The sequence below is a fragment of the Heliangelus exortis genome, chromosome 2, assembly GCF_036169615.1.
Source record: "Heliangelus exortis chromosome 2, bHelExo1.hap1, whole genome shotgun sequence".
Taxonomy (NCBI): Eukaryota; Metazoa; Chordata; class Aves; order Apodiformes; family Trochilidae; genus Heliangelus; species Heliangelus exortis.
The window spans coordinates 61784475-61797669 of record NC_092423.1 but is presented as its reverse complement, the minus strand read 5'-3'; the positions used below and the strand labels follow the sequence as shown (position 1 = coordinate 61797669).

Here is a 13195-nt window from a genome sequence, read left to right as displayed (position 1 = left end):
ACTGCTCCGGTGGGTCAAGGGTTGGACTAGATGATCTCTGAGGTCCCTTCCAACCCGGCTAATTCTATGATTCTATGATTCTATGATTTACTAAAATGAACAGTCAAGAGAGAATTTTGTTGAAATAGGCCACTTTTTTTTTGTTTGTTTGTTTGTTTCCATAATCTGTGTGCCTGCCATTTATGGAAAATGCAGGAGAGAGCTGGATACAAGTACTGACCCTCATCATTTGATCATGTCAAGTTCTTTGCATCTCTAGCAGTAATGCAATGAGTAGCACCCATCTGTGTGAGCAAGCATATGCCTGAATTTGGGAGAAGTTTATATTGTCTGGCAGATAGATCTGGTTTCCAAGTACTGGTAGTTACTGCTCCCCAGAATACATAGTTCTGGTTAATATTTGCTTATAATACATGGGCTGTTTCCTGATATCATGAAAATGCATGATCACAAAATATGACAAAAAAAAGATGTTGTTAGGGGAGGCTGATGGGTCTGGTGGCACAGTGAGAGTGTGCCACGAGTCTTCCCTTAACTGAGGTGTGGAAAAGGTTAACCAGTGCATCTGGTTAATGCCCTTGAGAGCCAGGTTAGCCTTCATCCCAGCATTCCCACGTTAAAGGAAGCACTTGTTGCAGGCTAAAGAACCCTCATTTCTGGTATCTGCCTTTGGCAGCTAGGACAGTGAAATCAGCTGTTCCACAAGCAGCAGAATGAATAAAGCCTGATCTTTAAGAATTTTGACATGTCTCCCATACCTCTTTAAAATAACCCCACTCCCCTCATATAGCTACTCCACCCCAAAAAACTCAGTATTTCCCTATACTATCACCAGCTTTCTCTTGTGTTGCCCTCCTCCTGGGCTGAGCAACAGGCAGTGTGCTGCCTGTTCAGAGCAGAGGCTGGGTGTGTGCTGGGTGACCACTCCAGGATAAGTGGTAGTTATTACAAATACCTCTCCTTTCCCCAGCTGCCACTGTTCATTACTTTTTTAGAAGCTTCATTATCTTCAGTCCTGCCGCCCCTCTGAGGATTTGTTTGAAATTGGACAACAGGTTCACAAGTGACTGCAAAAGGTGAAAAGCCCCAGGGGTCAGGTCTCGTTTCCTTAGGAAACCAGGGATTCAACAAATGGTCTCAGATCAGTGATTAGATTGCAGCTTCTGCTGAGAACTTCATGGGCAGAGCCAGTCAAAGTTACAGGTCTAAAACAAATAAGTGCAGCATGATATTAAATTTTATCAGCATGACTGCTATATAGGCCTCATATGCCAGAGAAAAAGGCTACCTTAGAGATATTTTTAGCAAAGGAATCTAAGCTTGTAAAAAGTGGAACTTTCATATTTCACCTATTACAGCTTTTTATTTTCTTTTCTTCCACAGAAATTCCACATCATGTGCTTCAGATGGATGCCTGGCTCAGAATAAAGGACATGCTGTGCACAATCCCTAGCAGAAGCTGAAAATGAATACTTACTGATGCTTTTTGACAATGTCATCTCCTCTTTCCCTGTTTGAGATGGGTGATACAATCATCAGGAAAAAGTACTAAAATAAGCCTGAGGGACCTCTTTGTTCCTTGACTCCTTTCCCCGCAAATTTTAGAACCCATCAGAAGAAATGACCAGTCAGCTGCCAGAGGAGTCTGTGGAGACTCAGAGCTCAGATGAGCTCGAGTGCAAGATCTGCTACAACCGCTATAACCTGCGACAGAGAAAGCCCAAAGTGCTGGAGTGCTGTCACAGAGTGTGTGCTAAATGCCTTTCCAAGATCATAGACTTCGGTGATTCCCCACAAGGAGTCATAGTGTGCCCCTTTTGCAGGTTTGAAACATGCCTGCCAGATGATGAGGTGAGCAGTCTTCCTGATGACAACAACATCCTTCTGAATTTAGCTTGTGGGGGAAAGGGAAAGAAGTGCCTACCAGACAACCCTACAGAACTGTTGCTGACCCCCAAAAGGCTGGCATCTCTGGTTAGCCCGTCCCACACCTCTTCTAATTGCCTGGTCATAACAATTATGGAAGTACAAAGAGAAAGTCCCCAGACTCTGAACTCAACCCCTGTGGTGGAATTTTACAGACCTACAAGTTTTGACTCTGTCGCAACTGTGTCCCACAACTGGACAGTGTGGAACTGCACATCTTTGCTCTTCCAGACTTCGATTCGGGTGCTGGTGTGGTTGCTAGGGCTGCTGTACTTTAGTTCCTTGCCTTTAGGGATTTATTTGCTGGTATCTAAGAAGGTTACCCTTGGGGTTGTCTTTGTAAGCCTTGTTCCTTCGAGCCTTGTTATTCTTATGGTTTATGGCTTTTGTCAGTGTGTTTGCCATGAAGTTCTAGACTGCATGTCATCTTGATAAAAATACAGTCAATAAGATGTATTGTCACATGTGTAGCATAGTTGATTTATCCTGTCTTTGTATTCTTATTTATTCTTATTATTGTCTACCCCACTAAATGGAAGCAGTGGCTCTAGTTATATGATCCTTTTTTTTCTACTTGATTTTATTCCCCCTCCTCCTTTTTTCAAGTTAAACAATGGAAATAAAATTTTATATGCTGATTTTAAGAGGCCAAGTTGTAGTAAGGGGTAAAAGAAAAATGCCAAACTTGGTGCCTGCCACTTCTGCCACTGTTCCTTGAGTAGCCCTTTGATTTCTATTGGCTTGATCATGTCAGTCAGGGCTGCAGGATCCACCCTAGAAGAAATAAGTATAACAGGCACCTTCCAGATCAAGTACAGCATCTCATCATCCAGAGTACCTCATGCTTTGGAATATCTATTATTTCTGCTACCACTGCTTTTTCCAGCTCTTGTTATAAGAAAAATACGAGAGGTCTATGGTCGTGGTTTTTTTGCAATCTATGACATGAGGAATCTTTTTTCCCCCCATGCTAAAATCATATCTCCAAAACTGTTTTCCTAAACAGAGGCCTCATCCTCTGAGATACTCCTGCTCATGAGTACTTCCAGGGATCCAGTCACACATGTGGTCTTCTCTAGGTACACTTATTTTAGTGTACATACACCTTAGGCTTCCCTTTGGGAAGCAGAGATCTGCAGACTTCTCTAGCTATGTTTTCTTATGTTCACCCTGCCTCCCAGAATTTCCACCACCACACCATGTTTCCAACCCATTAACAAATTGCCTGACCAACTTTATGCTCATCTGTTCTGAGGTAGCTACACTGGAGCTTTTGGCTTATGTGACTTCAGCTATCATTTAACTTTTATTCCCAATCATTAGGAAATGGACATTAAATCACTAGTACAAATTTAAAAAAAAAACTGAAATGGTTAATTGGGTGGGGTTTGGCTTTCTGGGTTGACAGAATGAGCATTGTAAGGAGTTACTATTTGTTTGGGAAGGTTTTCCTTTAATACTAGAGGAGCACAAAAAAAAAAATATTGAATGTTTATGTGTATAACTAGGTCTAGTCAACACCAAAGCTGCAAACTCCTTTTACTGTGCACAGCATGGTAAAAACTGAGAAGGAGGAGTTGAGTAGTGCAAGCATCATTTTGGGGTCGGGCACAAGATCTGGTAATTTCAAGGCAGTGTAAGAAAGAGATGGGTTTGTTGCATGAAGACTGAATGTATGGCCTAACAATATATATTCTTAGAGCAAAATGTCTTTAGTAAGAATGAAAAATGCTGATGGGAAAGCTGGTCCCATTTTTGTAGATGGTACAGATGGTATCTAGAGTTTTATTCCTATTACAAACATAGGGAAAAAATGTGGAAATGGAAAAATTCTGCTTTCACTGGCACTCATTTTTCTAGTAGTGCATTTATATGTGTGTATATATAGACATATGTAAGAAGAAAACTTCTAGAGAAATTATAGTTTTCAAGTGTATGGAGTTATGGATCTATGTACTGAATGATTAGAGGAAATGTTCCAGACTTTTCTGTAATGACTTGGTAACAATTATAGCTAAAATATTTTCAGAATTCCTAGAAATTACTATTCCTATGTAATTGTTTCTACTGTTTGTCGTAAAGCACATATAGTTAGAAGAGGTATCATCTCCAATCCTGGTACATTGCAAGGTTTGACTTGTCTATGAACTCATAAATTTTAAGTATCTAACAATAATTGTGTAAAAAAAAGCAAAACAAAGGAAAAAAAATCAAGTAGAAACCTGTGTGGGTTTTTTTAGTACTTAGTAACTTTGAGAAAAGATGTATTTGTATTGTTAGGGATTTGTGTTTTAGGGTTTGTTCGATCTGTCTGAATATAGTGTCTCTAATAAAGGGCTGCCTAATAGAGGAAGTAGGTTATGCAAACGTGTGATATCTATGTATTACCTCTGCACAACATGTCTACAGTGATACCTGTTGTCTCTCCCCTTTGATTTTCAGTTGATTAAAAGCCTCTTAGCTCCAGCACCAGGTATTTTGTACTCTGTTTTAAAACAGAGACTAATCTCAGCAGGATTACAGTGATACCAGTTACACATCCCTGCACAAATAAATACAGCTGTTATTATACTTCACTACTTTTAAAACTGCCAGCCTCTTAAATTTATGCTTTTATTTTTTACTGTGTTGCAATACTAATCCACTCAAATATGTGAGAGTGCAAAAATATATTGACTGTATAGCTATTCTGCTGTTCAGCCAGAGGATGTTGGTACAGCTTTGGTCTCATAAAACACCTATATGACTTATAATATGGCCGTTGAGAATTCCTAGGAGGTTTAAATCTCAATTATTTGTGGAGGAGATGTTTGCTGTGTGACTAAGACTAGAAGAACTTCAGGTATTACTCTTTTATTATTTTTATTCTCCACCATTCTCAAGACTTAGAACTTGAAACTCCAGCGTCTCCTGCACTGGAGTAACTCAACTGAAGTCAGTGTAAATGGGGCTAGAAATGAGTCCTCCATACCTGCCTGCATTTCCTTACCTTTCTGTGACTTTTTTCTCTCCTTGGAAAGTAATGGCTCCTGTGGTTGTAAAATGGCTCTTTCAGCCTGCACACTAAAGCAATTCCCTTTCAGTAGGATTTTATTCTTGCTTTGCCCGGATACGTGACTCAACCAGGTACATCCTGTTATAGATTCATTGCTATAAGATTCATTTAGTCCAAATGAGACTTTTTTGTTGTTGTTGCTATTGTTTTAGTTTCTGCTTACCCTGTGGATACAGACTGTATCCTCACCAGCTCCTTTTTTGCAGTGGCATCCCCTGAGGGCTGGGGCAGGATGATGCAGTAGTGGTTGCTGGGCACAGCACCAGGAAGGTTGCACTGAGCTGGACCGTCCCCTGAGAAGGCTCCAGTGAGGGACAAAGCTCTGCTGCAAGTGTGGCCTGGGACCTGAGCCTAAAGGGCAATTAGCAGTGAGTGGGTTACATGGAAAGCAGGGCCTGTGGGTTCACAAACAGGATGTGGGGCCTTGGGGCTGTGTGCTGTGCTTTAAATAAGGGGTTTGGGGCAGAGCTGCAAACAAAGTCCATTTTTTTCATACTCAACCTTCTGGTTTTTAAAATCATTTGGCAATTAAAAGTCGTTTGCTACTGCTGCTACAGTTGAGTATTTTTACTTCCCAAATGGCAGAGTATTGCACTTCATAATTTAAAGAAATACAGATTTGGGCATGCCACCTCTATTTCATTAACTATTTAAAGCTACAATCTTTGAAACAGGATTGACCGAATGTGGACTGATTTATGTCTTTGGTTTAGTTACATTGTGAGCTTTGCCCTACTACTTTGAGTATGTGTCTGCAGAACTTTAAATGCTACAATAAAACACTTAAAATAGGTGAACTCTGGTTCTGATAACACTACTGGCAAACTCCAGGGTTGCCAGCATTTTACAGCTCAGTCAAGCAAAACAAGATAAATGCTTAAAAGGTGGCAAATTGCATCCAGGACATGAGAGAGAATGGGGTACAGTGGGGAAATGGCAGCAGATTGTTACAACAGTTTCAATGTCAAAGCAAAAAAAAGAAGGGGCTACATGCTGCTTTTTCTCTCCAGTACAAAACCAGTGAGAGGTTGTCCCAAGCCTGAGGACCACCGTGACTCAACATTACTCCTCTGCATTACCTCAGTGACAGTTCACTTCAGTTGTACATCTTGATTTCTTGGGCAGAGTTTGTACATCACGACTTTATCTTCCTGCATGGATTATGGGTGTGGTGAAAAGTCCACAGTGTTCCACTCTTAAATGGGCTCATTTTAATCATCCCACAGTTTTTCAGGTTGTTTTTCTTCCCTCTAAATTTCTTCGTGTTTCTACAAAATTAAGACAGTGTGATTTATTTTAAGTGGAGCAGGGAGAAAAAAAATTCTGGGCAAAGAAGAAGTGAGAATTTTGAAATAATTTAAAGATATTCAAAGTTATGGAAAGATACTGTTCTGAGAGCCTACTTTTACTTCCATACTACTAGCAGATGAGATGTTATCCTTTGAGTGACATCAGTATTTAGTGCTGGAGGTTACTCAGGGATTTTATAAGTCTGACACACCTTAGGCACAAACCCCATACTTCGTTGCTTTTCTGGAAAGCACTGCGTCTGCTTCCCTTGTCAAAAGTTGAACCTACAGGGAGTTGTGGCACAGAGAATAGATCCCCAGTCTGGGGATGGTAAATCATCATTTGAGAGACATGTGTGGCAGTAGCAAAGCTTTCAGTACTAAACCCTAAACATAGAGAAGTCATCTTGCAATCTGAATTGCTAGCATAAATTTCATTTTAAATCAGGTTTCATTGTGCTGGGTGATACTACTACCAAATATCCTTTTATTGTATTTCTGTCTCTTTCCTGTGTTATACAAAAGTGGTTTGCATTTTGAGAAATGTTTTAAATTATAGAAATCAGAGATGGGTAGAAAAAAGCCTAATAAGTAATTTTATCCATTTCCTCTGCTCCTGTAGTGATGAATGCTTTGTCTAGTCTGGTTTTAAATATCTCAAGTGATGACACCTCCACCTCTTCCCATGAGGCACTTTTCAGCCACAGAATAGGTATCTTTGTTAGGAAATGTTTTCTCCATAAGGATACCATTTTTTTTCTTTTGCATAATGCAATCCCTTTATTCTGCACCCAGTGTTTTAACTTTTCTGGAACCTGAGAAATGTATCATATTTATCTGTTTCATAATGCAGCTGAATAATTCATAATCCCCGTTCAAGTAATGTAAGAGATAACCAACCAGTTGCCAAACACCTAATACTTCACTGAACTGGTCTGCCATGTACCAGCTGACATATTTCTTGGCAAGTCCTGGCTGACACTTCTTTCTGCATTAGGGAGTTAAAAATGTCAAGTGAAACTGATAAATATGTCTTTCCGAGCACGAACGTGGCAATATTACTGAAATTTCAAGAGGTGCTGAGGCAAACAGCCTATTTCTTTAGATAGAGTTTTTCTTTCTAAAAGTGGATGATTTTAACAGAAGTATGCTTTTAAAAAGCATTAAAAAAACTTCCTCTTCATAAGCAAACCTCTATGTGAGAACTCCACTATGTCAAAACTCTCAACTTGTTGAGAGACAAGGCTGGATTGATTGCCACTCGCTGCAAAACAGTTTTTGCTGACAGCTTAGCTCAGAATTAAAAAAGAAGCCACTGTTAAGAAGAAGAGTTTGAAAAGATGCCTTTGCAACTGTGTCACTAGAATCAGATTTGTGCATAAAAAAGTGACTCATGTCTTGACAGCAGAAACAGTGTGTTGCCAATTTAATTACAACATATTAGATAATCCTCTGCCTCGGAAATGACAAGAAGGAGCAGTGCGACTAAGGAGAACCTAGTTGGACAGAGGGACTTCATATGGTTTTGCATTTAAAAGATAATTACTTTAAAAAGTGCAGATACAGAATGCTGAACCTGGGTCAGGTGGATGGCATGCTGGTTTCCAAAGGGTCTTTTTAACAGTGAGTGGTGGATGCATATAAAATACATACAAACAGCCCACGTGGACACTGAGCTTCCAATACACATCCTCATTTATGACCATCTGCAGTTTGGAGACCTCTTAATGTGGATATTATGCCTGTATCAATGGGCTTAACTGTTGCTCATGGATTTCTGTGGCTTCCTTTAAATGTTGTTTTTAACATATTTATAGTCTTGACATCCATAAAATCCCACTGTGGTGTGTTCCATAATTTAATTACATACTTTGTGGAAAAGGTCTGCTTTGTCTTAAAAATCCTAGGCTACTAGTTATGTGTTCCCCACTTTTTTCTGATAGCAAAAGCAGCTCCAAGATGTAATTGCACATTGTTTCCTCTGCACCCCCCAGAATGTCATCTGTCTCTAGAAATATTAATGTCCCTCATACTTCTCCTTGGCTGCCTCTTTTATGAGCTGAAGATCCCAATCAATTTGATCTCTCCTTAGACAGCAGCCTTTCCATGTTTGACATCATTGCACTTTCCCAAGCATTTTCTGCTGCTGCTTTTTTCTTTGAGGTGGGGTGAAGCACTCAGAAACAGGTCCAAAACAGTGTCATTTGCTAATAAATTATGTGATCTTGTAAGACATGCACTTGCACGGCAGCTGAAATCACCTTGTCATTGATCTCATACATCTGAGGTGTTACACTTGACTTTTGTTAGTTTATATATCATGTATTATGTGGAGGGCAAAACCACGTGCAACAGGACAAGGGAAAATGGATTTAAACTGAGGGGCAACAGGTTTAGACTAGATCTTAGAAAGAAGTTATTCAGTATGTGGGTGGTGGGACTCTGGAATAGATTGCCCAGAGAAGTTGTTGTTGCCATCTTCCTGGAGATGTTCAAGGCCAGGTGGGATGGGGCTTTGAGGCACCTTATCTAGTTGAGAGGCATCCCTGCCCATGGCAGGAAGGTTGGAGTAGAGATCTCTAAAGTTCCTTCCAACCATTCTGTTCTGTGATAAACATATTAATGTGTTTATCCCACACATTCTAGTCATCTGTTTAAATAGCCCAGTGATTGAATAGCCCAAATGCAGGAGATGGTAGCTTCCAGGAGACTTCATCGTGCCACAGACCGTGCAGATTTTAGCTCTGTTAAGCACACGGTCTGACATTGCTGGACTGAGAAGCTACTCCTCAACAAGAGCTGTAAGATGCCTTTTCTCCTTCTCTCTCTCTCACAATGGTGCACCTTGCTGCAGCCATCCCAAACTACAGCCTGGAGCTATTTACAAGAATACTTCCTTTTATTTACATCTTTTACTTAATTTCCTTATGGCGTGGGGCCTTTTCATGGTCTCCTTTCATCATTCCAGGAAGAGGAGGTGCTAGTAAATAATAATGCTAGTGATGTTTAGAGGATGAGCCCTTTACATCTGCTCCTTCATACTGCCAGTTATGACAAAAGTCATAACTGAGGTCTCTGCCTTCATTTCCCAAGGATGTAAGCAGAGGGCTCAGCAGCTTGCTGCCTCAGGGAAGGCTCCTTGCAGCCTCTGGAGGACTTCTTCACATTGATGCTCTTTACATCAATGTTCCCTCTTTGTTCCTGCTTTTACTTAGAGAAGCTATGGGACTGCAAAAAACACTATCATTGCATTAAAATTAGATAGGGCTCATTTTCTCCCAGCAAGTAATAAAATTCTGAGGCCAAAACTGAAGAATTCTGTGGCAGTTCCAGGGTCAGATGCAAATCTCTGATGACTTTTTTATTTTGGTAATGAAGCACGAATAGCTAAATTAAGCCAGGTCAGTGAGGCTTTATAAATCATGCAGGTACTTAATGAAACTTCAGAATTAGGTTCTGAAAGTGTGGAAGAAAAAAGTTAAGGAAAAGGAAGCTTAATCACATGACAGGGCTGGGGTGGAGAGGGCAAGCAGGTGCATGTAACTTGACAAGACAGGAGATTGTAGAAATAATACATGAAGACAGGTAGAATGTGAAAAAATTGTTTAAATTTTTTTATTTAGTGAGTTATTGACACAATTGTGTAAATCTTGTTTCAGCACCGGAAAAAAACAAGATTTAAGCATATATTGCTTTACTTTATACTCTGTCTCCTAAAATCCACTGGTTTTAATTTCCAGATCAGCTTGAGGATGAGTAATGTGCATTTTATGAGAGGAGTTTGACTGCTGTAACTTCGCCTTCTATAGCTGTCTTCTTCAGATTTATGAAGAAAAGTTCATAGTGTGGGGAATTTTTTTGTTTGTTCTTACTTCAGGAGTGGAAATACAACACAATCTTGCAGACATGGAAACTATAACATGGTAGCAAGTGGCAAAAGTATAATTATTCCTATCTGAAATAATGAAGTACTAATGTAAAAGCAATGGTTTCACTCAATAAAAAATTAATTTTTCAGTAAAATTTGTCATGATAAGCATATTTCTTAATGCCTGGATTTGGAGGCCTTTCAGGTTTCATTCCTGCTATTCATTATGAGAACAGCTGAAAAATTAGACTGACTGCACGAGACAGTAAAATATGTTGTGTAAAGGAAGGTTGCAACTAATGAAACAAAATCTAGGCAGATTTCTAGATGATAACCACATAGTTTTAACAACAAGCAAGTATGCTTTGTAACTGCTGGTTTTGTGCACATCTGGACTGTACAGGAGCACAACTCACAGGGTTGTGATATGTAATCTTTCAGTAGTGAGTAGAATAGGAAGATATATTCACATTAGCTACTACGTGTAGTATGCATTTTGAATGGAGGAGACTTTGCTATAGTGGTGGCTGGAGATAAAATTTGCCAAGTGGCTTCTTCATGTTTTGAATTGCAAAACCTCACCTGTCACACTTTGCTTCTTTTTTCTCCATTAAACTGAGGGATGGCCCAGAACTGCTAAGCTTTCTCATTTCCAGATCTCATGAGCCTCTCAGTTTGTAGATATTTGAACCCTGAGTTGGGGGCTAAAACCACCCTGAGTTGGCAATAAATCACCCTTGGAAAAAGGCTGTACTATCTTTCCCTCTTTCTAGAGCAGAAATTAAAGCTCAGATTAAAGTTCAGGCATTTGTTTCTTCCACAGAAAATTCAAACACTAAGTTTCTTTTCAGCTTCATTTCTACCAGACCAGAATTTCAGGTATTTCCAATTCTTTTTCCTGCCACAGCTCGATTCATAGGTTTAGTTTTAAGTGCAGTAAGCTTGATTCATAGGTTTTTAGTTTTAAGTGCAGTACATAAGCGAATGAGAGAGGGCGTGATCTTCACTCTTAAGCACTTTGTTTCTTTGTTGAAATGTACTGATAAAAGCACCAGAAAAAAAAGCTCCAGAAGAGGCAGCTTTGTTAGGTATCCAAAGTGATGAGCTTTTAGCACTCAGCCAGCATCGTTGGAACCTCCATAGGGGAAAATAAATGAAGCTTATACCCAGACTTCTGCTTTTTAAGAGCTAAAAGCCAGCTCTCCTCCTCTCAAATACAGAAAATAACAGGAGTTGCTTATGAATTGCAAAAGGATGCAGACCTGTTCCTCTTGCCATTGTCATACTACTCAAAACTTGGTAGCTAGTTTTGACAGAGGCATTGGTGGTTTTGCCTGGGACTTCACCTCTGGTAGAAGCAGGGAAACGTATCTCAGCATCACCTGGTTGAACATCCATGTTTATAGCAACCAGGTGGGGAGGGTGGGAAGGCTACATCTCTCAGGCCTTGTGTGGTGATGACATTTAGAGATTCTTCTTGAAAGATGTTACCTGCTAGCCATGCCTGCTTGTCTGAAGTGTAAATCATGGCTGTCTCCTTGACCCCTTGGTGATACAGCTGAACCATTTAGCACCAGACACCTTCTAGAAATCTTCCTATAGAGTCATCTGATCTGGCTTTAAAGAGAGAACTGGGAGGAAGAGCCCTGTGGGTATCACAGTGTGTGCTTTTTACACAGTGGCAAGGGGAGACACCCTTTGTTCCATTAAGATGCAGAGGAACAGAGCATCTTGTTCCCAGCACAGCATAGTGACGTGGTACAAGAAGTTCATGTTGCATCAAGCGTTCTGCCCTGCTGCAGCACCATGCACTTGTGGTACAGCACTAACCCACAGTCCTGAGGTTGGGCTCATGAAGGCTTTGTCCTTAAGAGCTGCATTGCCTGCTGCAGCTTTATTTTCTGCTCTGCATAGCCACTGAAGCTGTAGTCGCTGACACTGAAGTACTGAAGCAGTTTGTCCTCTACCCCATGGCCTGTGCACACCCAGCACTGAGCAACCGGTTCCTTCCATCCTTTCCTGCCACCAGCCTCTGGGATCTCCTTCCCCATCCTACCTGCCTTGCTGCTAGGTTTCTTATGGAAATGTCACAGCCGTGTTCTGTTCCTTCCATTCAGCTTCTAGAATTTCTTTTATGTTGTTCCTTCTGTTCTGCACAGATAACCCCCAGATCACTAGAATAAATACCATACTTAGACCTGATTGACTAATTCAAACAGAACACTTGACATGATTAATTTAGGCTTTGCCTTTCCCTGCTTACAGAGCACTGCCACGGGCATTGCTCTTCCCTTAAAAAAAATATGTTGCTTGATTATTTCTTTAAACTGAAGATTCTTCTCCTTGGATGGTAACAGATGCTTGCAGTTTGAACAGAGTTGTGGATTGCAATTGGTTTAAAAAAATGGGATGTTGTATATTCAGTAGTGTGTGGCACAAATACTTGCACTGCCTAAACATTTGTGCATAGATTTTAAATTTGTTTAAGGATGTGTAAGATTGGGGTAAATGTGAATTATTATTCTTAGAGAAAAAACTAGTTGCAACTTTGACACATTTGGAGTCCCAAATGTTTCTGGACATTGTAAAGTGAGAGGAGTAAGGTATGGAACCCATACCATCTTTGTGGCTGGCTGTCCCTGCAGCCAGTACCACAAGTACTACTCTTCCTGGTGAGCTCACCACCAGACTATATGACATTAAACCTCCTCTCATGCTGGTCAGTGATGGTTTCTTAACCAGGACAGAGAAAATAGATGTTGCTCCAGCACTTCACTACCTGGGAAGAATAGGGCAATGCCAGTGGGAAAGCAAAGGCAAGTGAGGGAGCAGAGGTTGAGATTCCCAGAGGGAAAAGTAATGGGTAAGGAGGAAGGAAGGCTGCATGGTGGGAAGGTGAAACTGGGAGGTGCAGGATAATGTAAACTCAAGACTCTTCTCTAACTGGAAAGTCTTCTGTAAAGACTCTTTTTACATCAGTCTTTTTTAAGGAAAGGTTGGCTGTGAGCAAGTGGCTCATAAAATTAACACCAGTGACAAGTGAAATTGGATGAGAAA

The 13195-nt window shown here is 40.4% G+C and overlaps 1 protein-coding gene across 5 annotated transcripts in view; it reads left to right on the top strand.

Annotated features, from left to right (window-relative positions):
- Window positions 1–4287, top strand: part of RNF182 (ring finger protein 182) — a 31176-nt gene extending 26889 nt beyond the window's left edge. For all 5 annotated transcript variants that reach the window (XM_071736382.1, XM_071736380.1, XM_071736381.1 and 2 more), the window contains one exon: window positions 1384–4287. In XM_071736382.1, coding sequence (XP_071592483.1) covers window positions 1621–2358 — 738 coding nt within the window. In that variant the 5' untranslated portion in view covers window positions 1384–1620 and the 3' untranslated portion in view covers window positions 2359–4287. The remainder of the gene's footprint in view (window positions 1–1383) is intronic.
- Window positions 4288–13195: the final 8908 nt, after the last annotated feature.